At 37.5% G+C, this 26,767-nt stretch overlaps 2 protein-coding genes across 2 annotated transcripts; both read right to left on the minus strand.

Annotated features, from left to right (window-relative positions):
- Positions 1-2,473: 2,473 nt before the first annotated feature.
- Positions 2,474-6,170, minus strand: LOC115443884. The gene is made up of 4 exons (XM_037442559.1): positions 6,079-6,170; positions 3,708-3,851; positions 3,350-3,481; positions 2,474-2,682 (listed from the first exon to the last, which is right to left on the minus strand). The coding sequence occupies exons 1-4, from the start codon at positions 6,154-6,156 to the stop codon at positions 2,521-2,523; spliced, it is 516 nt and encodes a 171-aa protein (XP_037298456.1). The 5' UTR covers positions 6,157-6,170; the 3' UTR covers positions 2,474-2,520.
- A 16,370-nt stretch (positions 6,171-22,540) lies between these two features.
- LOC115454762 lies at positions 22,541-26,108 on the minus strand. The gene is made up of 4 exons (XM_037442548.1): positions 26,017-26,108; positions 23,643-23,786; positions 23,284-23,415; positions 22,541-22,754 (listed from the first exon to the last, which is right to left on the minus strand). The coding sequence occupies exons 1-4, from the start codon at positions 26,092-26,094 to the stop codon at positions 22,593-22,595; spliced, it is 516 nt and encodes a 171-aa protein (XP_037298445.1). The 5' UTR covers positions 26,095-26,108; the 3' UTR covers positions 22,541-22,592.
- Between the last annotated feature and the right edge of the window lie 659 nt (positions 26,109-26,767).

A 26,767-nucleotide genomic window follows, 5' to 3' on the forward strand; every position in this document is an offset into this window, starting at 1 on the left:
CGGTGTTTGTAAATTGTCATATTCATTTTATTTTTTGATAGTTCTGTGATATTAAGTTATCAGCGCTTTGTTTATTTAGAAACTACAAATAAAAGTGTATTATAATGGAAATAACTAACTACTTTGTGATCAGTTAATGTCTACCTTTACGTAAGTCTATTATTAGTATATAATTTTGATTTCAGAGTTCAGACACAAAATGTTTGTTAGAAGAAATAAATATTATATTTTACTGAATTGAAAATATCACCACGATAGAAGCAAAAATTAACGAATAACCTTTCTTGATTATTTAAATTGATAATTATATAAGTTTATTATGTAGGTGCATTTAAACTGTTGGTCTGTTTGGCGACCGTGATACCTATTTCTATAAGGATAAATTACATTTCCTTACAGTTTATTTTGAAAATAAACAGATAATCATAGGTACGTAGTGTGGTTATAATTTGAATACTTACTTTTGTTTGTTGTTATAACAAATTAATACGTAGGTACTTATATTTGTGATTAATGGAAGGAGAATTATCTACGTTATTGTTCGATTTTATGGATGTTTTAATTATTTATGCATAATAGGTAATTTAGTAGGCATGTCAATGTTTGTCGATTTCGATTCAAGACTAATTCGTTGTCTTCGTTTTTGTTTTCCAATAAATTGCCTCCGATATCCTAACTGACGCCAATTTTTTTTAAACCGGGTTACCTTTTGAAAAATTTTACCCTTCGCCACTGATTCCTACCTAGGATTATTAGCGAGATTATTGAAATTAAGAAAACATCCAAATTTTCAAGAAGACGGTTAGAAGCTTTCACAAGCCTGAGATCCTGTTCTATATTTCATTAAATCGGAACTCAAAAGACCGGCTGCCAGACTTCATGACATTGTGAGCTCATTCTGCGTAGATCGGACCACCAACAGCTAAAATTTAAAAAGTTGTATATTTGTAAAATGATACTTAGATATTGTCACTTTAACTTTGCGGATGAACAACACCTCAGTCCTTCCCGGACCACGAAGGCTGCAAAGTCTTCGAACGTCGGGAGAAAACTAAAATATTAAAACCGTGATAAAATCCGAAAAATAGTTTAATTTTAATGTCTAACATTCGCGTAAACATAAGAAATCATTATTTATTTGCTACATCTTTCACATCCGAAGTGAAGATATGATGACCCTGAAAGAGGCATTTATAAGTAGTTAAGTATGTATCTTATTTGTTTATGTCCTTTGCAAGGTATATTATAGTTAATAAGATTTACGAATATTACAAATATCTCACAAATATTATGAAGATGTAATTACGTTGTCTGAATCACATAAATACATTGTTAGTTTATCGTCAAATAATTTTGTATGTGGTATTTACCTATAATAGTGGATCATAGTCACTATGCTTTGATTTTTATGTTAGTTTGTAAGCAATTGTGATATTTTGATTATCAATCTATTAGTAAAAGATGTTTTTGTAATAAAATAACTATTTATTTTTATAATAATAAATTTAAGTATATAACTAGGTGTTGTTCGCGACTCCGTACGCGTGAAAACTGTTTTCCGCTCTAAAAGTCCCTACAACACTGCAGCAATTTATAGCACAACCTCTACTACACTAGCGCCATCTATTTAAAAAAATGGTTTAAAATACCATTATTTGCCCATTTGAGAAAGTGACCAGTAAGTATAAGACGTATGTTAATCCAGGACATCGTCTATTCCTGTGTCAAATTTCATCAAAATCCGTTCAGCTGTCTTTATGTTTATTTCTAAGGTCAAAATATTTTCATGAACTTTCTTATTTATAATATAAGTAAGATTTTTGTTACTGATTGGTCCATATATTACAGTTCATTCGGTTTCTGTGTGGAATGCTGGCAATTTTATTTGAAATGGAATTGAATAATTTATTACAACCTGCAAAATGTTATATGTTTAGATTCCATCAATATGAGCTCTACCACTAGTTTGGAAAACAGTTCTCACCAGAAGAACTGGCAAGAAACAAGTGCTGCTCTTTTCAAAATCAGTTTAAGATATGAATTACAGTGCACGATACAGAGCAAAAAAATCCTTTTTTTATTATTATTTAGAGCAGTTTATTCATATTTTACTTGCAAAGCAAAACAAAAAATAAATATTTTTTTAATTCCAAAAATAGTTAATGATCAAATTTGTTTATCCATTCGAATAAATTCGACGAATAAGACCAATTATCCCATTGTACCTTTAAATAAGATTTGTGGTATTTTTCTCTTCCATATTTTTTTTAAGCATTATAATGTAGGGACAAACCAATAGCTCAGCCGCCTTTTTAACTTCAACTCCCTATATATTCTCTTCCCAGACAAAGGGTAAATGTTAGGTAACTTAGAACCCACACAGAATGTTATCTGATCGTGGAATTGAACCCATGACTTCCAAACCGTCAGCCCATAAACGTTTCCAATAATGATACAAAATAAAACACTTTTGACACGAAAAAACATTTAATGGAAAAGGAAGTATGCTTTGTTAAATTATTATTTCTTCCTCTGGGAGATTAGAAGGTCGACATGATTGCACAAGGCATTGCAATTGGTGCTGTAGAGCACAGTCTTAAAGGTCCAATTGCCATAAAAAAATACCCCGTGATAAAATTTTTGCGAAATCGTATTTACATCCACTACATATTCGTATTCTCCCTGAAAAAAAAAAAGAATATTATTTTTTGAGTATGAATATTAATGAATAAATTATAGATTATGATTACATTGGTTGCGTTATTGTACTAGGGTATGACTGCAATGTTGAGGTATCGAGTTCAATCCCGGGTCGGGGAAAGTGATATTGGGTTTTTCTACTCATATATTAGTTGTTAATTCTAAAGGTTTATAGCGTAATGACATAAAATTATATTTATGAATACTACGCATAAACCTCTGGAATGGTTTAGTCTGAAATTTATGTGCAACACTAGGTCCAAGCCACGAAAACGGGCTAAGTGGCGGGCGGTGCAGCAAACGACGCAGCCAACGGCGCGGCGAGCGGCGCGGCGGGCGGAGCGGCGAGCGGAGCGGCAAGCGCCACTACAGCGCTATCCGCACCGCTTCTTGTTAAGCATCCTTCCTATCCCCCTGTATATCTGTCTCGTTCTCTGGTCGCTAATGCCACAGAATCTGTCGCGGTGTCACTGGGGCGGCGAAATCGTGGCTTGATCTTTATTTACGCTTTGAGCGTACAGGCGGTTCTTCGTAACGCGGCAAAATAGCCATTGCTTGCTTGATCTGCCTTCAAGTCTTTACCGAACCGCCACAAAAATTCCATTTAATATGTAATTATAAAGTACAATTCAGTATTCTATGATTATACCTTTGAAATCATACAATCGTCGGATATATTTACATACGCTTTTAATAACGAATGTATCAGAAGATTGTCGCATGGGTTTTTCATGTTATATTTTATCAAGTCTTTGCCGTTCTGCGAACCAATTATTTTTCCCTGCAACATTAAATTGTATTTATTTCTTGCCAATATGTATTAAAGTACATTTTTAAACCTGATTCAAATGTATTTGAACATCTTAGAAATTGTCAAATTTTTTTCTTACATTTAAAAAAAACACTCTCGCAATATTCTCACGATTGCGTTTCATTATATATAATTACAGTGGTGTTAACTTACAAAGAACTTAGGTTCACCTACGCTATAAATTAATTTATCTTACGCTAGTCAAATTAACATCTTCTTTCAAGCTTAATGTGTCTTTAAAGCTGTGGTTGGACGTCATTTGTGCAGTTTCTATAGTACAGTCCACACGTTTCGGCCCTTTGCAGACTTCGAGCTTAGTAATAATAACGTCAACACTTCCCTGAAAGCAATAATTTAATTATAATCTTGTGTTGTGGTAAAATATCAGACTAATTTCTTGTACTGGTAACGTTAACTATATAACGAATAATCAAAGATGGCGTCCACAAAGCAGGCTCTTTATTTTCTTGGTATGAGTATATTTTTTTTTATAACTAACTAGCTGACCCGACGCACTTCGTACCGCGTTCTTGAGATTAATATTTATACGATACTAACGGCACTCAATTGTTTCGCCTTTTTGGAACCCCTCCACTAACACTTAAACTTTATGGTATGGTATTAAAGTTCAAATTGACTTTTAAGTATTATTAAGATTTTTGTATGGGAATATACAAAAGTATCGTAATAATACTTAAAAGTCAATTCCCTGATTGCCTCTATTGAAGTAGTCTGGCAAGCAAGGAGGAATTGTTGGTAAACGAAGGGCATTTATAGTGACAGTCAAGGATATTTGAAGACAGATGATAAATTAATGTGTTAGATACTGTTTACTGGTGGTAAGTTTCTCATATGTGAGAGTCCGCCTGGGTAGGTACCACCACAAGGTCTATATCAGCCGCCAAGCAGCAGTGTGTAGTCACTGTTGTGTTCCGATTTGAAGGAAATTGTAGCCAGTATAACTGCTGGACATAATGTGACTTAACATCTCCTGTCTCAGGATGGCGAGCGCAGTGGAATGCCAACCATTACTTTGTAATTCAAGGTGTTGGATGGTGTTTCTACTGCTTATGGGCGGTCTTATCGCTTACCATCAGGCGAACGGCAAGCTCGTTTCGTTATTCAAGCCGCAATAAAATAAAAAGTCTAAGCCTAGATGAATTTATTACATTTTGACTTCCAGAAAGTTGTATATCTACAAGGCTTATCAGATACTAAAATATATCATGTTTATTCTTCTGAAAATAAGTCGACGCCTGAAAGGCAATAATATTTACGCGACAAATGTACCTAAAATGAGTTATATGCATAGTGGAAGTCGCCAGATTTTTCTGCGTTCGTTTTATTCGGGTTTTGTAGCTCTAGGACAATTTTTTGGCGGTTAGATACTTGGTAATTTCGGTAAATTGCACATATTTTTTCTCACTAAACGACACAAAATTTAAAAATAGTTGGATTTATAGTAGTTAGTACACTCAAAGAAATTTATTTTTGAACTTAGTCTATCTTACTTGTATGAATGATTTTACTGTTGTGAAAAAAATATAATATTGACTGACATATATTTTTAGCTGAATCCCAAATAACCGTATTTATGTGCTTAGATATTTAAACTTAACACAATATTTTGTTAATTGGGTATTTATACAATTTTACCTCAAATAAAATAATAAATTAACGGGCGCTTAGATATTTTACCTGTATAATTCATGTGCTATGTATATGTGATGTAACTGACATTATAACTAATAGGTCGAGAAAAAGTATTTTCGCATTTTATATGCAAAACTCAAAAATATGTGTATGGTCTACAATAATCGTGATGAAAGACCTTAATTTTGTACTGACGTTGAATGTAAATAAACTTTGAAAAAAGAAGTACTTAGGTTTCATATGAACTGCAAAGAAGCTTTTCTCCAACCTAATATTTAAATAAAAGAAGGTTGTCATGTAACTAGTGCAATATATTTAAAATAATTTTCTTGATTTCTTAATCAAAATGTTCAAAATCATTTAAATTTGCCTTTTATTTTATAGATCACTGTTGTTAGGAACAAAGAAATCTGAAATGAATGGTCGTATATTTATGTTTTTCCAAAATCGCGTGAACCATTAATTTACGTGTAGGTAGTTTTACTCGATTTTATTATGGTATTCAATTGTCTTTATATGATTTTCTCCAACTCTGCATTTAAAAATATATGCATTTCCTTAAATTTACCTGTTCGGTAAATCGTAAGGTGATTCATTTAGACTATTTTACCTGTTTGTAAATTGAGGTAACTTTGAACTAGATGACATTAACTTTTAACTCATTAAGCTATAAGTTCTGAGGCTGTTAATTTACCTCGAAAAATTACAAAAAAAATGAGTTTCCTAAAACAGTTATAATTATTTAAGTAGAGCAAATAGTTCAATTGTTATGATTTATTTTCTTAAAATCTGAATTTTAAATCGCTCTACTGAAAAGTTTGCTTAATGTCCGTTAGATATTATTGGCTTGCAAGCGTCGAAGTTATTCCTGATGCTCACATAATGATTAATATAATATTCATTAATTTACTTACATAATTCTTTTCCGAACATATTATTGCATATATAAAATATGTATAAAGCAACACAAAAATTGAATATTTTTGCAACATGTCTATTACTTACGAATTACAAATCACAATGATTGTACCTTGTACACATACGTAATATTAAAATAATGATTCGATCCTAGAGATAACTATTATAATAATTTCCATTTCATTAAACTAATGGGGCTATCAGTTGTCACTAGCTAGCTTTTGTCTATGACGGGGACTGAGCATGAGTTTCAGCTCCATAGGAGAGTCCATAAAGTAATATAATAAAGTAATACTATAATTCATAACTAGTCCTGTCATATGGAAATCTAAACAGTGTACAACTAAATACGTCTTCTCTGATTTTTCGAAATGTTTAGGAATAAAATGTTGAGTTGTATTTCATAGACAGAGGTGTAACACCTCAGCTCGATAGTCGAAATGTGAGCCCAACATAACTACGCCTTCGAGATAGATTATTTTTTTACTTAGACAAAAAAGAAAAAAATTAAATCGTTTTAACAAATGTATGAAGATAATGTCTAGTTTTAATTAGTCACAGACTTCAAAATTGGTAACCAGAATATATCTGTTATGTTAAATTATTTTTTCGTTTTTAGTGGTTATTGAAGGCGGTTTAGATTTTGTTAAAAAAGTTTTCTTTTTTGAGATTGATTTAGAGAAACACCCATATTTATTACAAGGATTATAAACACTAATAAAACAAAAGTAATTCTCATTATAATCATTTATTATGTTTACACAAATATAAGACATTGAAATTAAATTATTTTTTTCGGAGATATAGCTGACGTGAAACACCGACGGTGTACGAAGTCCGCAGTTAATGAACACTCTGAAGAAGTCTCTCATCACTATCCGCGCCTAGACAAGCTACGAATTCTTGCTAAAGAGCATTGATTCCTACCTAGGATTATTAGCGAGATTATTGAAATTAAGAAAACATCCAAATTTTCAAGAAGATGGTTAGAAGCTTTCACAAGCCTGAGATCCTGTTCTATATTTCATTAAATTGGAACCCAAAAGACCGGCTGCCGGACTTCATGAGCTCATTCTGCGTAGATCGGACCACCAACAGCACAAATTTAAAAAATTTGTATATTTGTAAAATGTAGGTACTTAGATATTGTAACTTTGACTTTGCACATGAACAACGCCTCAGTCCTCCCCAAACCACGAAGGCTGCAAAGTCTTCGAAACGTTGGGAGAAAACTAAAATATTAAAACCGTGATAAAATCCGAAAAATAGTTTAATTTTAATGTCTAACATTCGCGTAAACATAAGAAATCATTATTTATGTGCTACATCTTTCACATCCGAAGTGAAGATATGATGACCCTGAAAGAGGCATTTATAAGTAGTTAAGTATGTATCTTATTTGTTTATGTCCTTTGCAAGGTATATTATAGTTAATAAGATTAACGAATATTACAAATATCAAACAAATATTATGAAGATGTAATTACGTTGTCTGAATCACATAAAATATACATTGTTAGTTTATCGTCAAATAATTTTGTATGTGGTATTTACCTATAATAGTGGATCATAGTCACTATGCTTTTATTTTTATGTTAGTTTGTAAGCACTTGTGATATTTTGATTATCAATCCATTAGTAAAAGATCTTTTTGTAATAAAATAACTATTTATTTTTATATTTTTTTTTTTTTTTTTTTTTCTGACTTACGTTTGTTAGCCTGGCAAGGGCCGGCTTATACAAACACACCGGTCTTGCGGGTGCGTGCTTTAGGCACTGCGAGCCCTTAAGTGACCATGCTGAGGGCGACCCTCTAAAGGGTCACGACCTCGGCTCAGGACGGCCACTGAGAGAAGATGTTTTGGGGACATCAACGTTTATGGAAAAACGCGAGAGGTGCAAAAATCAACCTAACAATCTAACATGGTTACATCGGCGTCCGGGCCGGAATTATCAGAAGGGTCGGGAGGACGGGGGACGCGGCGTGGTCCTCGGCGGCGAGGACGGAGCAACGGTCGTGTGGAGTGTTTGAGCTTTTTAAGCAGCTCGTGCTTTCTACGTATTGCCAGAGTGATATCGTCCTCTGGATCTGATAGTACTGAACGCGGTCTTCTCCATTTGGCGCGGTCAAATGGAGTGTATTTAGAATTTAATCGGATTAAAGGATTCGGGTGATTGACCGCCTTATCGAAGTAGCGTCTGCTTATTTTTATAAAAATAAATTTAAGTATATAACTAGGTGTTGCTCGCGCCTCCGTACGCGTGAAAACTGTTTTCCGCTCTAAAAGTCTCTACAACACTGCAGCAATTTATAGCACAACCTCTACTACACTAGCGACATCTATTTAAAAAAAATACCATTATTTGCCCATTTGAGATAGTGTCCCGTAAGTATAAGACGTATGTTTATCCAGGACATGGTCTATTCGTGTGTCAAATTTCATCAAATTTCGGTCAGCTGTCTTTGTGTTTATTTCTAACGTCAAAATATTTTCATGAACTTTCTCATTTATAATATAAGTAAGATTTTTGTTACTGATTGGTATTCCAATATATTACAATTCATTCGGTTTCTGTATGGAATAATGGCAATTTTATTTGAAATGGAATTCAATAATTTATTACAACCTGCAAAATGTTATACGTTTAGATTCCATCAATATGAACTCTACCACTAGTTTGGAAAACAGTTCTCACCAGAAGAACTAGCAAGAAACTAGTGCTGCTCTTTTTAAAATCAGTTTAAGATATGAATTACAGTGCACGATACAGAGCAAAAAAATCCTTTTTTTTTTTATTATTATTTAGAGCAGTTTATTCATATTTTACTTGCAAAGCAAAACAAAAAATAAATAATTCTTTAATGCCAGAAATAGTTAATGATCAAATTTGTTTATGCATTCGAATAAATTGGACGAATAAGACCAATTATCCAATTGTACCTTTAAATAAGATTTGTGGTATTTTTCTCTTCCATATTTCCTTTTAGCATTATAATGTAGGGACAAACCAATAGCTCAGCCGCCTTTTTAACTTCAACTCCCTATCTAGTCTCTTCCCAGACAAAGGGTAAATGTTAGGTAACTTAGAACCCACACAGAATGTTATCTGATCGTGGAATTGAACCCATGACTTCCAAACCGTCAGCTCATATACGTTTCCAATAATGATACAAAATAAAACACTTTTGACACGAAAAAACATTTAATGGAAAAGGAAGTATGCTTTGTTAAATTATTATTTCTTTCTCTGGAAGATTAGAAGGTCGACATGATTGCACAAGGCATTGCAATTGGTGCTGTAGAGCACAGTCTTAAAGGTCCAATTGCCATAAAAAAATACCCCGTGATAAAATTTTTGCGAAATCGTATTTACATCCACTACATATTCGTATTCTCCCTGAAAAAAAAAAGAATATTATTTTTTGAGTATGAATATTAATGAATAAATTATAGATTATGAATACATCGGTTGCGTTATTGTACTACGATATGACTGCAATGTTGAGGTCTCGAATTCGATCCCGGGTCGGGGAAAGTGATAATGGGTTTTTCCACTCATATATTAGTTGTTAATTCTAGAGGTTTATAGCGTAATGACATAAAATTATATTTATGAATACTACGCATAAACCTCTGGAATGGTTTAGTCTGAAATTTATGTGCAACACTAGGTCCAAGCCACGAAAACGGGCTAAGTGGCGGGCGGTGCAGCAAACGACGCAGCCAACGGCGCGGCGAGCGGCGCGGCGGGCGGTACGGTGAGCGGAGCGGCAAGCGCCACTACAGCGCTATCCGCACCGTTTTATGTTAAGCATCCTTCCTATTCCCCTGTATATCTGTCTCGTTCTCTGGTCGCTAATGCCACAGAATCCGGTGTCGCTGGGGCGGCGAAATCGTGGCTTGATCTTTATTTACGCTTAGAGCGTACAGGCGGTTCTTCGTAACGCGGCAAAATAGCTATTACTTGCTTGATCTGCCTTTAAGTCTTTACCGAACCGCCACAAAAATTCCATTTAATATGTAATTATAAAGTACAATTCAGTATTCTATGATTATACCTTTGAAATCTTACAATCGTCTGATATATTTACATACGCTTTTAATAACGAATGTATCACAAGATTGTTGCATGGGTTTTTCATGTTATATTTTATCAAGTCTTTGCCGTTCTGCGAACCAATTATTTTTCCCTGCAACATTAAATTGTATTTATTTCTCGCTAATATGTACTAAAGTATATTTTTAAACCTGACTCAAATGTACTTGAACATCTTAGAAATTGTCCATTTTTATATATTTAATTTTCTTTTCATTATATTTAATTACAGTGGTGTTAACTTACAAAGAACTTAGGTTCACCTACGCTATCAATTAATTTATCTTACGCTAGTCAAATTAACATCTTCTTTCAAGCTTAATGTGTCTTTAAAGCTGTGGTTGGACGTCATTTGTGCAGTTTCTATAGTACAGTCCACACGTTTCGGCCCTTTGCAGACTTCGAGCTTAGTAATAATAACGTCAACACTTCCCTGAAAGCAATAATTTAATTATAATCTTGTGTTGTGGTAAAATATCAGACTAATTTCTTGTACTGGTAACGTTAACTATATAACGAATAATCAAAGATGGCGTCCACAAAGCAGGCTCTTTATTTTCTTGGTATGAGTATTTTTTTTTTATAATTAACTAGCTGACCCGACGCACTTCGTGCCGCCTAACAGTCGACATATTGACATTAATATTTATACGATACTAACGGCACTCAATTGTTTCGCCTTCTCGGAACCCCTCCACTAACACTTAAACTTTATGGTATGGTATTAGAGTTCAAATTGACTTTTAAGTATTATTACGAATCTTTTGTACGGGAATATACAAAAGTATCGTAATAATACTTAAAAGTCAACTCCCTGATTGCCTCTATTGAAGTAGTCTGGCAAGCAAGGAGGAATTGTTGGTAAACGAAGGGCATTTATAGTGACAGTCAAGGATATTTGAAGACAGATGATAAATTAATGTGTTAGATACTGTTTGGTGGTAATCTATATTGGCCGCCAAGCAGTAGTGTGTAGTCACTGTTGTGTTCCGATTTGAAGGATATTGTAGCCAGTATAACTACTGGACATAATGAGACTTAACATCTCATGTCTCAAGATGGCGAGCCCAGTGTAATGCCAACCAATACTTTGTAATTCAAGGTGTTGGATGGTGTTTCTACTGCTTATGGGCGGTCTTATTGCTTACCATCAGGCGAACGGCAAGCTCGTTTCGTTATTCAACCCGCAATTAAATAAAAAAATAGGTCTCTTTAGTGTCTAAGCCTAGATGAATTTATTACATTTTGACTTCCACAAAAGTTGTATATCTACAAGGTTTATCAGATACTAAAATATATCACATTTATGCTTCTGAAAATAAGTCAAAAGCCTGAAAGGCAATAATATCTAAGCGACAAACGTACCTAAAATGAGTTATATACATATTGGAAATCGCCAGATATTTTTGCGTCGTTTTATCCGGGTTTTGTAGCTCTAGGACAACTTAGTAATTTTGGTAAATTGCACATATTTTTTCTCACTAAACGACACAAAATTTTAAAAAAGTTGGATTTATAGTAGTTAGTACACTCAAAAGAATTTTTTATTTTTGAACTTAGTGTACCTTACTTGTATGAATAATTTTAATGTTTTGCATTTGTATATTTTTACTTGCAATAAAATATGGCTCACACTTCAATAAGCCGTTAATTACCTACATAAAAAAATATAATATTGACTGACATATATTTTTAACTGAATCCCAAATAACCGTATTTATGTGCTTAGATATTTTAACTTAACACAATATTTTGTGAATTGGGTATTTATACAATTTTACCTAAAATAAAATAATAAATTAACGGGCGCTTAGATATTTTACCTGTATAATTCATATGCTATGTATGTGTAATGTAACTGACATTATAACTAATAGGTCGAGAAAAATTATTTTCGCATTTTATATGCAAAACTCAAAAATATGTGTGTGGTCTACAATAATCGTGATGAAAGACCTTAATTTTGTACTGACGTTAAATGTAAATAAACTTTGAAAAAAGAAGTACTTAGGTTTCATATGAACTGCAAATAATCTTTTCTCCAACCTAATATTTAAATAAACGAAGGTTGTCATGTAACTAGTGCAATATATTTAAAATAATTTTCTTGATTTCTTAATCAAAATGTTCAAAATCATTTAAATTTGCCTTTTATTTTATAGATCACTGTTGTTAGGAACAAAGAAATCTGAAATGAATGGTCGTATATTTATGTTTTTCCAAAATCGCGTGAACCATTAATTTACGTGTAGGTAGTTTTACTCGATTTTATTATGGTATTCAATTGTCTTTATATGATTTTCTCCAACTCTGCATTTAAAAATATATGCATTTCCTTAAATTTACCTGTTCGGTAAATCGTAAGGTGATTCATTTAGACTATTTTACCTGTTTGTAAATTGAGGTAACTTTGAACTAGATGACATTAACTTTTAACTCATTAAGTAATAAGTTCTGAGGCTGTTAATTTACCTCAAAAAATTACAAAAAAATTGAGTTTCCTAAAACAGTTATAATTATTTAAGTAGAGCAAATAGTTCAATTGTTATGATTTATTTTCTTAAAATCTGAATTTTAAATCGCTCTACTGAAAAGTTTGCTTAATGTCCGTTAGATATAATTGGCTTGCAAGCGTCGAAGTTATTCCTGATGCTCACATAATGATTAATATAATATTCATTAATTTACTTACATAATTCTTTCCAAGCATATTATTGTATATATATAATATGTATAAAGCAACACAAAAATTGAATATTTTTGCAACATGTCTATTACTTACGAATTACAAATCACAATTATTGTACCTTGTACACATACGTAATATTAAAATAATGATTCGATCCTAGAGATAACTATTATAATAATTTCCATTTCAATAAACTAATGGGGCTATCAGTTGTCACTAGCTAGCTTTTGTCTATGACGGGGACTGAGCATGAGTTTCAGCTCCATAGGAGAGTCCATAAAGTAATATAATAAAGTAATACTATAATTCATAACTAGTCCTGTCATATGGAAATCTAAACAGTGTACAACTAAATACGTCTTCTCTGATTTTTCGAAATGTTTAGGAATAAAATGTTGAGTTGTATTTCATAGGCAGAGGTGTAACACCTCAACTCGATAGTCGAAATGTGAGCCCAACACAACTACGCCTTCGAGATAGATTATTTTTTACTAAGACAAAAAGAAAAAAATTAAATCGTTTTAACAAATGTATGAAGATAATGTCTAGTTTTAATTAGTCACAGACTTCAAAATTGGTAACCAGAATATGTCTGTTATTGATTTAGAGAAACACCCATATTTATTACAAGGATTATAAACACTAATAAAACAAAAGTAATTCTCATTATAATCATTTATTATGTTTACACAAATATAAGACATGGAAATAAAATTATTTTTTCGGAGATATAGCTGACGTGAAACACCGACGGTGTACGAAGTCCGCAGTTAATGAACACTCTGAAGAAGTCTCCAATCACTATCCGCGCCTAGACAAGCTACGAATTCTTGCTAAAGAGCATTGATTCCTACCAGTGGCGAAGCGTCCATACAAGCCGATTCCCACCGGCTTCCCTTTTAGGTTTTCGGTGATACTAAGCAATATATTTAATAGGTAAATTTAAATTTAAAACATATCAGACAATGGACAATAATTATAATAGCTTAAATTATTAATTAATGATAACTTAATAATGACATCTATCGGCCATTAGCCCGTTGTTTAATAAATTTAATCGATATCGATTACTTATTTTAACTAACATTAGATGGCGCACCTTGTATTTAGTTCCCCAGAAATTCCGTTACCAAAGTGAAATTGTGACGCCACAGGTGCAAGGTAACCCGCTGTCAAGCGGCTTAATGTCGTAGTATGTTTTTTAGTGTAGATGGCAGCACTTTCTATGACTTTCTATGTCAGTGTTTGTCGAAATCGCACGGAAGATATGGGCAAAGGTAACCCGAGCTAGTTCGGCTTCACGTTAACCGACTTTGTATAGTTGTCGCTTTTTACGTCCTTCAAACGTCATAACTTATTATGCTACCAAGTTGCGGTGTTTGTAAATTGTCATATTCATTTTATTTTTTGATAGTTCTGTGATATTAAGTTATCAGCGCTTTGTTTATTTAGAAACTACAAATAAAAGTGTATTATAATGGAAATAACTAACTACTTTGTGATCAGTTAATGTCTACCTTTACGTAAGTCTATTATTAGTATATAATTTTGATTTCAGAGTTCAGACACAAAATGTTTGTTAGAAGAAATAAATATTATATTTTACTGAATTGAAAATATCACCACGATAGAAGCAAAAATTAACGAATAACCTTTCTTGATTATTTAAATTGATAATTATATAAGTTTATTATGTAGGTGCATTTAAACTGTTGGTCTGTTTGGCGACCGTGATACCTATTTCTATAAGGATAAATTACATTTCCTTACAGTTTATTTTGAAAATAAACAGATAATCATAGGTACGTAGTGTGGTTATAATTTGAATACTTACTTTTGTTTGTTGTTATAACAAATTAATACGTAGGTACTTATATTTGTGATTAATGGAAGGAGAATTATCTACGTTATTGTTCGATTTTATGGATGTTTTAATTATTTATGCATAATAGGTAATTTAGTAGGCATGTCAATGTTTGTCGATTTCGATTCAAGACTAATTCGTTGTCTTCGTTTTGTTTTCCAATAAATTGCCTCCGATATCCTAACTGACGCCAATTTTTTTTAAACCGGGTTACCTTTTGAAAAATTTTACCCTTCGCCACTGATTCCTACCTAGGATTATTAGCGAGATTATTGAAATTAAGAAAACATCCAAATTTTCAAGAAGACGGTTAGAAGCTTTCACAAGCCTGAGATCCTGTTCTATATTTCATTAAATCGGAACTCAAAAGACCGGCTGCCAGACTTCATGACATTGTGAGCTCATTCTGCGTAGATCGGACCACCAACAGCTAAAATTTAAAAAAGTTGTATATTTGTAAAATGATACTTAGATATTGTCACTTTAACTTTGCGGATGAACAACACCTCAGTCCTTCCCGGACCACGAAGGCTGCAAAGTCTTCGAACGTCGGGAGAAAACTAAAATATTAAAACCGTGATAAAATCCGAAAAATAGTTTAATTTTAATGTCTAACATTCGCGTAAACATAAGAAATCATTATTTATTTGCTACATCTTTCACATCCGAAGTGAAGATATGATGACCCTGAAAGAGGCATTTATAAGTAGTTAAGTATGTATCTTATTTGTTTATGTCCTTTGCAAGGTATATTATAGGTTATAAGATTTACGAATATTACAAATATCTAACAAATATTATAAAGATGTAATTACGTTGTCTGAATCACATAAATACATTTTTAGCTTATTGTCAAATAATTTTGTATGTGATATTAACCTATAATAGTGGATCATAGTCACTATGCTATTATTTTTATGTTAGTTTGTAAGCAATTGTGATATTTTGATTATCAATTTATTAGTAAAAGTTCTTTTTGTAATAAAATAACAATTTATTTTTATATTTTTTTTTTTTTACTGTCATACGTTTGTTAGCCTGGCAAGGGCCGGCTTATACAAACACACCGGTCTTGCGGGTGCGTGATTTAGGCACTGCGAGCCCTTAAGTGACCATGCTGAGGGCGACCCTCTAAAGGGTCACGACCTCGGCTCAGGACGGCCACTGAGAGAAGATGTTTTTGGGAACATCAACGTTTATGGAAACGCGAGAGGTACGAAAAACGACCTAACAATCTACTAACATGGTTACATCGGCGTCCGGGCCGGAATTATCAGAAGGGTCGGGAGGACGGGGGACGCGGCGAGGTCCTCGGCGGCGAGGACGGAGCAACGGTCGTGTGGAGTGTTTGAGCTTTTTAAGCAGCTCGTGCTTTCTACGTATTGCCAGAGTGATGTCGTCCTCTGGATCTGATAGAACTGAACGCGGTCTTCTCCATTTGGCGCGGTCAAATGGAGTGTATTTAGAATTGAGTCGGATTAACGGGTTCGGGTGATTGACCGCCTTATCGAAGTAGCGTCTGCTGGCCATGTGCATAAAGTGCCTGATGGTCGGCATATCGGTGTCCACGTGGAGGTTGCGATTGCGAACGTACCACGGGGCATCGAGTGCACGTCTGAGAAATTTGTTTTGTAAGACCTGCAGACACTTAAGTCGAGCAGGCGGTATATGCGCGAATACGGGGGACGCGTACGTCATGATCGGTCTAACGCACGTAGTAAAGATCCTAATCTTGTTGCGGATAGACATCTTATTTTTACGGTTTAAGAGCCAGTGGAGCTGGCCCATCGCGAATGCGGCTCGCGCGCGTACCGCATTTACGTGTGGGGCGAAGGTCATACTCTGATCAAGATACACACCTAGATATTTGACCTTACGGGTCCAAGGGATGATCTGGCCAGACAATCTAACTGAAGCGTGAGGCGCTTCTTTCTTAGGCTTCCTATGGAATAGGATAGCTTGGCTTTTGGAGGGGTTGACAGTGATGCGCCATTTACGAAACCACTCGCCGAGCTGATCGGCGGCGGCCTGCAAAGTGCGCACCACATGTTCCGGGTCTCTACGTGAGGCGTAGATCGCCGTATCGTCCGCGAATAGCGCCAGATGGGCGTCTTTGAATTTAGGAATATCGCTAGTATATAGCGAGAAGAGAAAGGGTGATAGCGCGGAGCCTTGCGGGACTCCGGCCGAGATGATATGTCTAGAGGAGAGGGTGCCCTCGATGCGATATTTGAAACCGCGATTCGACAAAAATTCTCGTATGATGTGCACGAGATGTGTGGGCACGTTGAGAGTGTACAGCTTGTACAGCAAGCCGTTGTGCCACACTTTGTCGAATGCTTTCTCAACATCGAAGAAGAGAGCACCGGTATAAAATCCTAACTTGAATTTAGAGTAGACATGCTCCGTGATGCGGAGTATCTGATGCACGCAACTGTGCCTATTACGGAAACCAAACTGCTCCGGAGGGAGCAGATTGTGGGAATTGGCTACTATTTTGAGACGGTCGAGGACGATCCGCTCATAAAGTTTCCCTATCGTGCTAAGGAGGCTAATGGGCCTATAAGAGGCCGGATCTGACGCGGGTTTACCCGGCTTGTGAATCCCTATCACGACTGCTTCTTTCCAGGCCTCAGGAAAGTAGCAGTTCTGGAATGCTGCATTGAGGATGTCAGCAAGAATCTTGACCAGATGCCCCGGTAGCATTTTCAGTAACCTAGTGGGGATACCGTCAGCCCCGGGGGCTTTTCGCCTATTTAGTGCCTTGATCAGAGTGACGACTTCTTTGATCGTCACCGGCGCGAGGGGTCGGGGGGCGCGTCGACGTCCGGGTCGATTGTTTGAAACGGTCGCGGAATAGGCGGCGAAGGGATCGCGTTCCTACTTTCGACAAAAGAGTCTACCGCAACAAGATGATCGTGGTCTACGGGGGTTGTTTCGAGCGAGCATTGAGACTGCAGGGTGGAGGCTAATAATTCCGCTTTCTCGTCGTCGTCAAACGCGGGCGTTGATTCGGACGATTGAGCGGAGGAAAAGAGGCCACATCCTTTCTCTTGAAAGAGCGGACCAGCTTCCAAAAGGCCGTGTGGGTCGGTTGGATTTCCGACAAGTGCTGCTCCCACCTCGAATCGACGGCGTCCTTTACGCGACGTCTGGCCTCACGTTGGAGGTAACGCGCGAGACGCCGTCGATCCGGGGAGGGATCAGACACGCAGGCCTTTAGTGCTGCGTTTCGCCTCCTCAGCACCCATCTCACGTCATCGGGAAGATGCCCTTGACCGTTGCCGGTCTCGGGCACCCTCTCGGAGCTTTCGCTCAAGACGTGGTGTAGATGGTTGGTGAAGGAGCGAATCGCGCCGGTCGTTTCCTCGCGAGTCACGATGTTGGGCGGAATAGAGGAGAGAGCATCAGATGAAGTGTCGGCGAGTTTGGTGCTCAAGAGCCGCCAATTCGTCGACACTTTCACCCTGTCGTTAGGACCTGTGTCTGAGGGACCGTTATGGGGGGCTAGTTCTAGGATCACAGGTCTGTGGTATGAATCTAACTCGTGTACCACTCGCAGGGAACGCACGTTGAGACATACGTTCCTTACGAGTGCAATATCTAAAATATCGGGTCTGAAACTATCGTTCATGAAACTATAGTGCGTGGGTTCAGAAGGAACCAGAATGCTCATGTCAATTTCGTCAAGACAGCTCTCTAGCACCGCACCCCTGCCGTTGGTAGAGTTGCAGTTCCAGAGAGTGTTCTTGGCGTTAAGGTCGCCCGCCAGAAGGACGGACTCCCCCATACTGAGTAGGGTTATTAGTTCGTTGGAGTGAAGCTCCTTACTAGGTGAGAGATAGGCCGAGATCAGAGTGATCGGCGGGTGTCCTGTCATAGAAAGCCTGCACACTGAAGCCTCGATGCTGCTCAGGCTTTCGGGGGGTCGAGAGGTATGCAATGCAGGGACCTTTTGTAGTAAATGAGAGTGCCACCTTTAGGGCCATCGGTGCGATCGTTTCGCACGAGATTGAAATTGGGGAGTTTGGGACTGCGTTGGGAGGGTTTGAGGAACGTTTCCTGGAGGAGGAAGACGTCCAATTTATGATCGCGAGCAAAGTCTGAGAGTTCGGCTCGTTGGCCGCGTATACCATTAAGGTTGAAAAAGCCCACTCTGAGGGAGCGAGGCTTGAGTCGCGATGGGTTATTTCCGTTTGGAGAAGCCATTACGGAGAGAAAATGGATTCAATTGTGAGTTGGTAGATGCGCTGTTGCGCGTTATAAATTTGGGCGAAAAGGACTGAGTCAGAGCGACCCAGTGCCTTCATTTTTGACGCGCAATCGTGAATGAGCGCGTGGAGTTCGATGATCTCTGGGGAAACCAGAGAGAAGGAGAGGGACGAAGAAGCCGCGCCGCTAGGCGCCGGAGTCGCCGCCACCTGGGGTATGGATGGTGCGGGAGCCTTCGACTTGGCTACCTTGGAGGAGGTAGCCTTGGAGGTCGAGGGCGTTGGGACGGGAGCGGGAACAGTGGCCGCCGCTGCTGGTGTTGTGGCCGGGGTGGCGGGAGATCCTCCGGGAGAACCACCGCCCTGGGCCTGGGGACGCGGGTCGGCACGTACCGTGGCGGGAAACCACGGGTTACGTGTCGGGGCTGGGGCCAAAACGAATTTTTCGGCCTGAGGGGCCTTGGCCTTAGGGGCCTGATTGGTCCTATAATTGGACTTGTATTTGGGTGCCCGTGGGCACCCCCGGTAATTGGCCGGATGGCCAGATTGCCGGCAGTTAGTGCACGAAGGCGGCTCCGTGCACTGAGACCTATCTTTAGGGCGCGGGCACTCTGACGTGCCGTGCTCGCCGAGGCACTTGACGCACCTGGCGGGGAGGCGACAGCCACGCGAATTGTGGCCATACTTTTGGCAGTTGTGACACTGCGCAACCTCGCTAGTCTTATGTGGGGTCTCGACGGTGAAGCCGCCGAGGCCCGAGATGTCGCGAAGCTCGTAAAGAGCTTTTACGTCCGCGGGGGAAGCTAAGATGGCGAGGACCATCTCGTACTGTATGCCACGTCGTGACAAACGCGATTTACGGTGCATCCGGTGCACCTCTAGGGCTGCGATGCCCTTGGCTTGGAGGCCTTGTTGGACCTCGGCGGCCGACATTTGGAGAGGTATGCCACGGATGACATACCTATAGCGGCGCTCGTCCGGGAGCGCAAAGGTGTAATAATGATAGCGTTTGCTATCTAGAAATTTGGTCAACTCGCGGTGATCGCTTATTGACCCGGGCTGGAGGGACAGTAGTTTTTGGCCACTGTTCCAGGCGTTGGGCGGGATTTTAATGCCCCCACTGGTGAGAGCATCAAAAAAGGATTGAAGGGAGGCCCCTTCGGGAAGCTGGAGGTTTACCTTCGGCGGCTTTTTAGGCCCCTTAGGTTGGGTCGGTGGCGACGAATCCGTCGAGCTAGCGGGCGCGGGCTGGGAAGCCGCGGGTTTTTGTGTTTGCGCAGCAGGCGCGGAAGGCGCAGAAGGCGCTTGGGACGCAGGAGCGTCTGAGCCACGCTGCTTCTTCCTGCGCCCGTTCCTCACGGTCGTGAAGCCGTCGTCGTCGAGGTCCGACGACGCGGCCCCAGACCGCGATTCGCTGGGGGCAGGGGAAACAGGTCGCTTGGACGCGCAAGCGACGGGGACGTCGGATAAGACGGGAGCGCCTGGATCGGAATCCATGGCGAGGTCGGGATCGACGGTGCCGGCCGGGCTCCCGGGCGGACTAGGTCCGTCCGAGGACCCGGTCGACTCCGACGAGTCCGAGGAAGAGGATGACTCAGATGAGTCAGTAGAGGACGCGGAAGACGCGGGTGAAGCGGGCGACTCCGGCGAGTCGGGCACCGCACGGGGGGCGTTGGCTACCACCAGGGAGTGGACCAATGAACAAAACATTGGATCACTCCTGATGTACTCAGCGATGGTTGTCAGCAAGGCGTTTTTTGTCTTGCCGACCACCACCACGGGCTCGTCAGTGTCCATAGGCCTAGATTCAGCCATTGCGGGCGAATCCGGGCCTAGGGGCACTTAAAAAATCGGAAAAATAAATGAGTCGCGAGTGGGTTCGGGACCCGGGTGCGTTCCGCCTGGGAAAGAACCCACAAGAAACCAGGCGGCTATCGCACAGAGAGCGAACGCGTGATTTTAAGTGAACGAACAAACGTCCCCGGGTGGGTGTGCCCGGGGTTGTGTGCGTGAGTGACCCTCCCCGCCGGGTGTAGGCGAGGGGGGATGTACTTAAAATTAGGTGTACCCTAAGCTTGTCTCCCTTTGCCAATCTTATTGTGCGAAAGGGTTCTAACAATCCGTGCGACGTAAACGGTATTGGACCTTTTAGGGTCCGCACGCTCAACCGTCACACGGGATGGAGTGAAAGGATAGGTAGGGTTGGGAAGGAGATATGCGGGGGAAACTGTGGTGTGTCTCCACAGCTTCCTTGTCCGCACCCGTCCGGCTTCGCTTTAGCCCTGAGGGGGCGCAGCGCGGGCCGGGTCACCGCTAGCTCGGCTTGTTAGCACCGTTAGGTTTACCACCGAGCTAACCCTGAAGGGGCAAAAATTGTCGAGAAACAGAAAAAAGGTTAGACCCTGTCCTGAGAAGGACGCGGCCGGACCCAAACAAAGGACGCAGGTAACAACAGGGACAATGCCCTATTGTTCCCTTTGTCCGTGGCGTGCAGCGAGGTCGCTGCGGTCGTTCCGAGCAGGTACTCGGAAACGGAACAATGGCTTACCGAGCAGGTACTCGGTAAGACCAAAGGGACCGTTCGAGGCGGGTGCTCAGAACGGAATGTTATTTTTATAAAAATAAATTTAAGTATATAACTAGGTGTTGCTCGCGACTCCGTACGCGTGAAAACTGTTTTCCGCTCTAAAAGTCCCTACAACACTGCAGCAATTTATAGCACAACCTCTACTACACTAGCGCCATCTATTTAAAAAAAAATGCTTTAAAATACCATTATTTGCCCATTTGAGAAAGTGACCAGTATAATACGTATGTTAATCCAGGACATGGTCTATTCGTGTGTCAAATTTCATCAAAATCCGTTCAGCTGTCTTTGTGTTTATTTTTAACGTCAAAATATTTTCATGAACTTTCTCATTTATAATATAAGTAAGATTTTTGTTACTGATTGTTCCATATATTACAGTTCATTCGGTTTCTGTGTGGAATAATGGCAATTTTATTTGAAATGGAATCAAATAATTTATTACAACCTGCAAAATGTTATACATTTAGATTCCATTAATATGAACTCTACCACTAGTTTGGAAAACAGTTCTCACCAGAAGAACTAGCAAGAAAGTAGTATTGCTCTGTTCAAAATCAGTTTAAGATATGAATTACAGTGCACGATAGAGAGCAAAAAGATTAATTTTTTTATTGTTGTTTAAAGCAGTTTATTCATATTTTACTTGCAAAGCAAAAAAAAAAAAAATGTTTTTTTAATTCCAAAAATAGTAGTAATAATGATCAAATTTGTTTATCCATTCGAATAAATTGGACGAATAAGACGAATTATCCCATTGTACCTTTAAATAAGATTTTTGGTATTTTTCTCTTCCATATTTTCTTTTAAGCATTATAATGTAGGGACAAACCAATCTCGCTCAGCCGCCTTTTTAACTTCAACCCTCTATCTAGTCTCTTCCCAGACAAAGGGTAAATGTTAGGTAACTTAGAACCCACACAGAATGTTATCTGACTGTGGAATTGATCCCATGACTTCCAAACCGTCAGCCCATATACGTTTCCAATAATGATACAAAATAAAACACTTTTCACACGAAAAAACATTTAATGGAAAAGGAAGTATGCTTTGTTAAATTATTATTTCTTCCTCTGGGAGATTAGAAGGTCGACGTGATTGCACAAAGCATTGCAATTGGTGCTGTACAGCACGGTCTTAAAGGTCCAATTACCATAAAAAAATACCCCGTGATAAAATTTTTGCGAAATCGTATTTACATCCACTATATATTCGTATTCTCCCTGAAAAAAAAAAATAATATTTTTTGAGTATGAATATTAGTGAATAAATTATAGATTATGAATACATCGGTTGCGTAATTGTACTACGGTATGACTGCAATGTTGAGGTATCGAATTCGATCCCGGGTCGGGGAAAGTGATATTAGGTTTTTCCACTCATATATTAGTTGTTAATTCTAGAGGTTTATAGCGTAATGACATAAAATTATATTTATGAATACTAGGCATAAACCTCTGTAATGGTTAGTCTGAAATTTATGTGCAACACTAGGTCCAAGCCACGAAAACGTGCTAAGTGGCGGGCGGTGCAGCAAACGACGCAGCAAACGGCGCGGCGAGCGGTGCGGCGAGCGGAGCGGCGAAATCGTGGCTTGAACTTTTTTTACGCTTAGAGCGTACAGGCGGGTCTTCGTAACACGGCAAAATAGCTATTGCTTGCTTGATCTGCTTTTAAGTCTTAACCTAACCGCCACAAAAATTCCAACTAATATGTAATTATAAAGTACAATTCAGTATTCTATGATTATACCTTTGAAATCTTACAATCGTCTGATATATTTACATACGCTTTTAATAACGAATGTATCAAAAGATTGTCGCATGGGTTTTTCATGTTATATTTTATCAAGTCTTTGCCGTTCTGCGAACCAATTATTTTTCCCTGCAACATTAAATTGTATTTATTTCTTGCTAATATGTATTAAAGTATATTTTTAAACCTGATTCAAATGTACTTGAACATCTTAGAAATTGTCCAATTTTTTTTCTTACATTTAAAAAAAACACTCTCGCAATATTCTCACGATTGCGTTTCATTATATATAATTACAGTGGTGTTAACTTACAAAGAACTTAGGTTCACCTACGCTATAAATTAATTTATCTTACGCTAGTCAAATTAACATCTTCTTTCAAGCTTAATGTGTCTTTAAAGCTGTGGTTGGACGTCATTTGTGCAGTTTCTATAGTACAGTCCACACGTTTCGGCCCTTTGCAGACTTCGAGCTTAGTAATAATAACGTCAACACTTCCCTGAAAGCAATAATTTAATTATAATCTTGTGTTGTGGTAAAATATCAGACTAATTTCTTGTACTGGTAACGTTAACTATATAACGAATAATCAAAGATGGCGTCCACAAAGCAGGCTCTTTATTTTCTTGGTATGAGTATATATATTTTTTTTATAACTAACTAGCTGACCCGACGAACTTCGTACCGCCTAACAGTCGACATATTGACATTAATATTTATACGATACTAACGTCACTCAATTTTTTTGCCTTCCCGGAACCCCTCCACTAACACTTAAACTTTATGGTATGGTATTATAGTTCAATTGATTTTTAAGTATTATTACGAATCTTTTGTACGGGAATATACAAAAGTATCGTAATAATACTTAAAAGTCAACTCCCTGATTGCCTCTATTGAAGTAGTCTGGCAAGCAAGGAGGAATTGTTGGTAAACGAAGGGCATTTATAGTGACAGTCAAGGATATTTGAAGACAGATGATAAATTAATGTGTTAGATACTGTTTACTGGTGGTAAGTTTCTCATATGTGAGAGTCCGCCTAGGTAGGTACCACCACAAGGTCTATATCGGCCGCCAAGCAGCAGTGTGTAGTCACTGTTGTGTTCCGATTTTAAGGAAATTGTAGCCAGTATAACTGCTGGACATAATGAGACTTAACATCTCCTGTCTCAGGATGGCGAGCGCAGTGGAATGCCAACCATTACTTTGTAATTCAAGGTGTTGGATGGTGTTTCTACTGCTTATGGGCGGTCTTATCGCTTACCATCAGGCGAACGGCAAGCTCGTTTCGTTATTCAAGCCGCAATAAAATAAAAAGTCTAAGCCTAGATGAATTTATTACATTTTGACTTCCAGAAAGTTGTATATCTACAAGGCTTATCAGATACTAAAATATATCATGTTTATTCTTCTGAAAATAAGTCGACGCCTGAAAGGCAATAATATCTACGCGACAAATGTACCTAAAATGAGTTATATGCATAGTGGAAGTCGCCAGATTTTTCTGCGTTCGTTTTATTCGGGTTTTGTAGCTCTAGGACAATTTTTTGGCGGTTAGATACTTGGTAATTTCGGTAAATTGCACATATTTTTTCTCACTAAACGACACAAAATTTAAAAATAGTTCGATTTATAGTAGTTAGTACACTCAAAGAAATTTATTTTTGAACTTAGTCTATCTTACTTGTATGAATGATTTTACTGTTGTGAAAAAAATATAATATTGACTGACATATATTTTTAGCTGAATCCCAAATAACCGTATTTATGTGCTTAGATATTTAAACTTAACACAATATTTTGTTAATTGGGTATTTATACAATTTTACCTCAAATAAAATAATAAATTAACGGGCGCTTAGATATTTTACCTGTATAATTCATGTGCTATGTATATGTGATGTAACTGACATTATAACTAATAGGTCGAGAAAAGTATTTTCGCATTTTATATGCAAAACTCAAAAATATGTGTATGGTCTACAATAATCGTGATGAAAGACCTTAATTTTGTACTGACGTTGAATGTAAATAAACTTTGAAAAAAGAAGTACTTAGGTTTCATATGAACTGCAAATAAACTTTTCTCCAACCTAATATTTAAATAAACGAAGGTTGTCATGTAACTAGTGCAATATATTTAAAATAATTTTCTTGATTTCTTAATCAAAATGTTCAAAATCATTTAAATTTGCCTTTTATTTTATAGATCACTGTTGTTAGGAACAAGGAAATCTGAAATGAATGGTCATATATTTATGTTTTTCCAAAATCGCGTGAACCATTAATTTACGTGTAGGTAGTTTTACTCGATTTTATTATGGTGTTAAATTGTCTTTATATGATTTTTCCCAGCTCTGCATTAAAAATATGTGCATTTCCTTAAATTTACCTGTTCGGTAAATCGTAAGGTGATTCATTTAGACTATTTTACCTGTTTGTAAATTGAGGTAACTTTTAACTAGATGACATTAACTTTTAACTCCTTAAGCTATAAGTTCTGAGGCTTTTAATTTACCTTAAAAAATTACAAAAAAATTGAGTTTCAACAATTATTTAAGTAGAGCAAATAGTTCAATTGTTATGATTTTTTTTCTTAAAATCGGAATTTTAAATCGCTCTACTGAAAAGTTTGCTAAATGTCGCTAAGATATTATTGGCTTGCAAGCGTCGAAGTTATTCCTGATGCTCACATAATAATAAATATAATATTCATTAATTTACTTACATAATTCTTTTCCGAACATATTATTGCATATATAAAATATGTATAAAGCAACACAAAAATTGAATATTTTTGCAACATGTCTATTACTTACGAATTACAAATCACAATGATTGTACCTTGTACACATACGTAATATTAAAATAATGATTCGATCCTAGAGATAACTATTATAATAATTTCCATTTCATTAAACTAATGGGGCTATCAGTTGTGACTAGCTAACTTTTGCCTATGACGGGGACTGAACATGAGTTTCAGCTCCATGGGAGAAAAGTCCATAAAGTAATATAATAAGGTAATACTATAATTCATACCTAGTCCTGTCAGAAGACGTATTCGGTTGAAAATACGTCTTCTGATTCTTGGTAATGTTTATGAAAATATTACCGAGTTGCATTTCAGTTTTAGCCGACTTAAAAAAAGAGGTTATCAATTCGACGTGTATTTTTTTATGTTTGTTACTTCAGAACTCATAAATTTCTGAACCGAATATATCTCCAGATTTGTCTCCATAGATATGTTTTTTAAGTCGCTTTAGTAATTCGGTTTTAAAACTAAAATTACTAGAATAATTATGTCGTCTAACTTAACGAAATTGAGAATTTCGCTTTCTTGTGACTTTCTAGTGCTGTTTATGTGAGAGCTTTGGTTGGGTCTAGGTACTTCTTACATGCGCAATGCACCTTTTCATGGATTTCAACACCTCAGTTGAATGTATTTCTTATATACATACTATGTATAATATAGCATC

The sequence above is a fragment of the Manduca sexta genome, chromosome 24 (genome assembly GCF_014839805.1).
Source record: "Manduca sexta isolate Smith_Timp_Sample1 chromosome 24, JHU_Msex_v1.0, whole genome shotgun sequence".
NCBI classification, from domain to species: Eukaryota; Metazoa; Arthropoda; class Insecta; order Lepidoptera; family Sphingidae; genus Manduca; species Manduca sexta.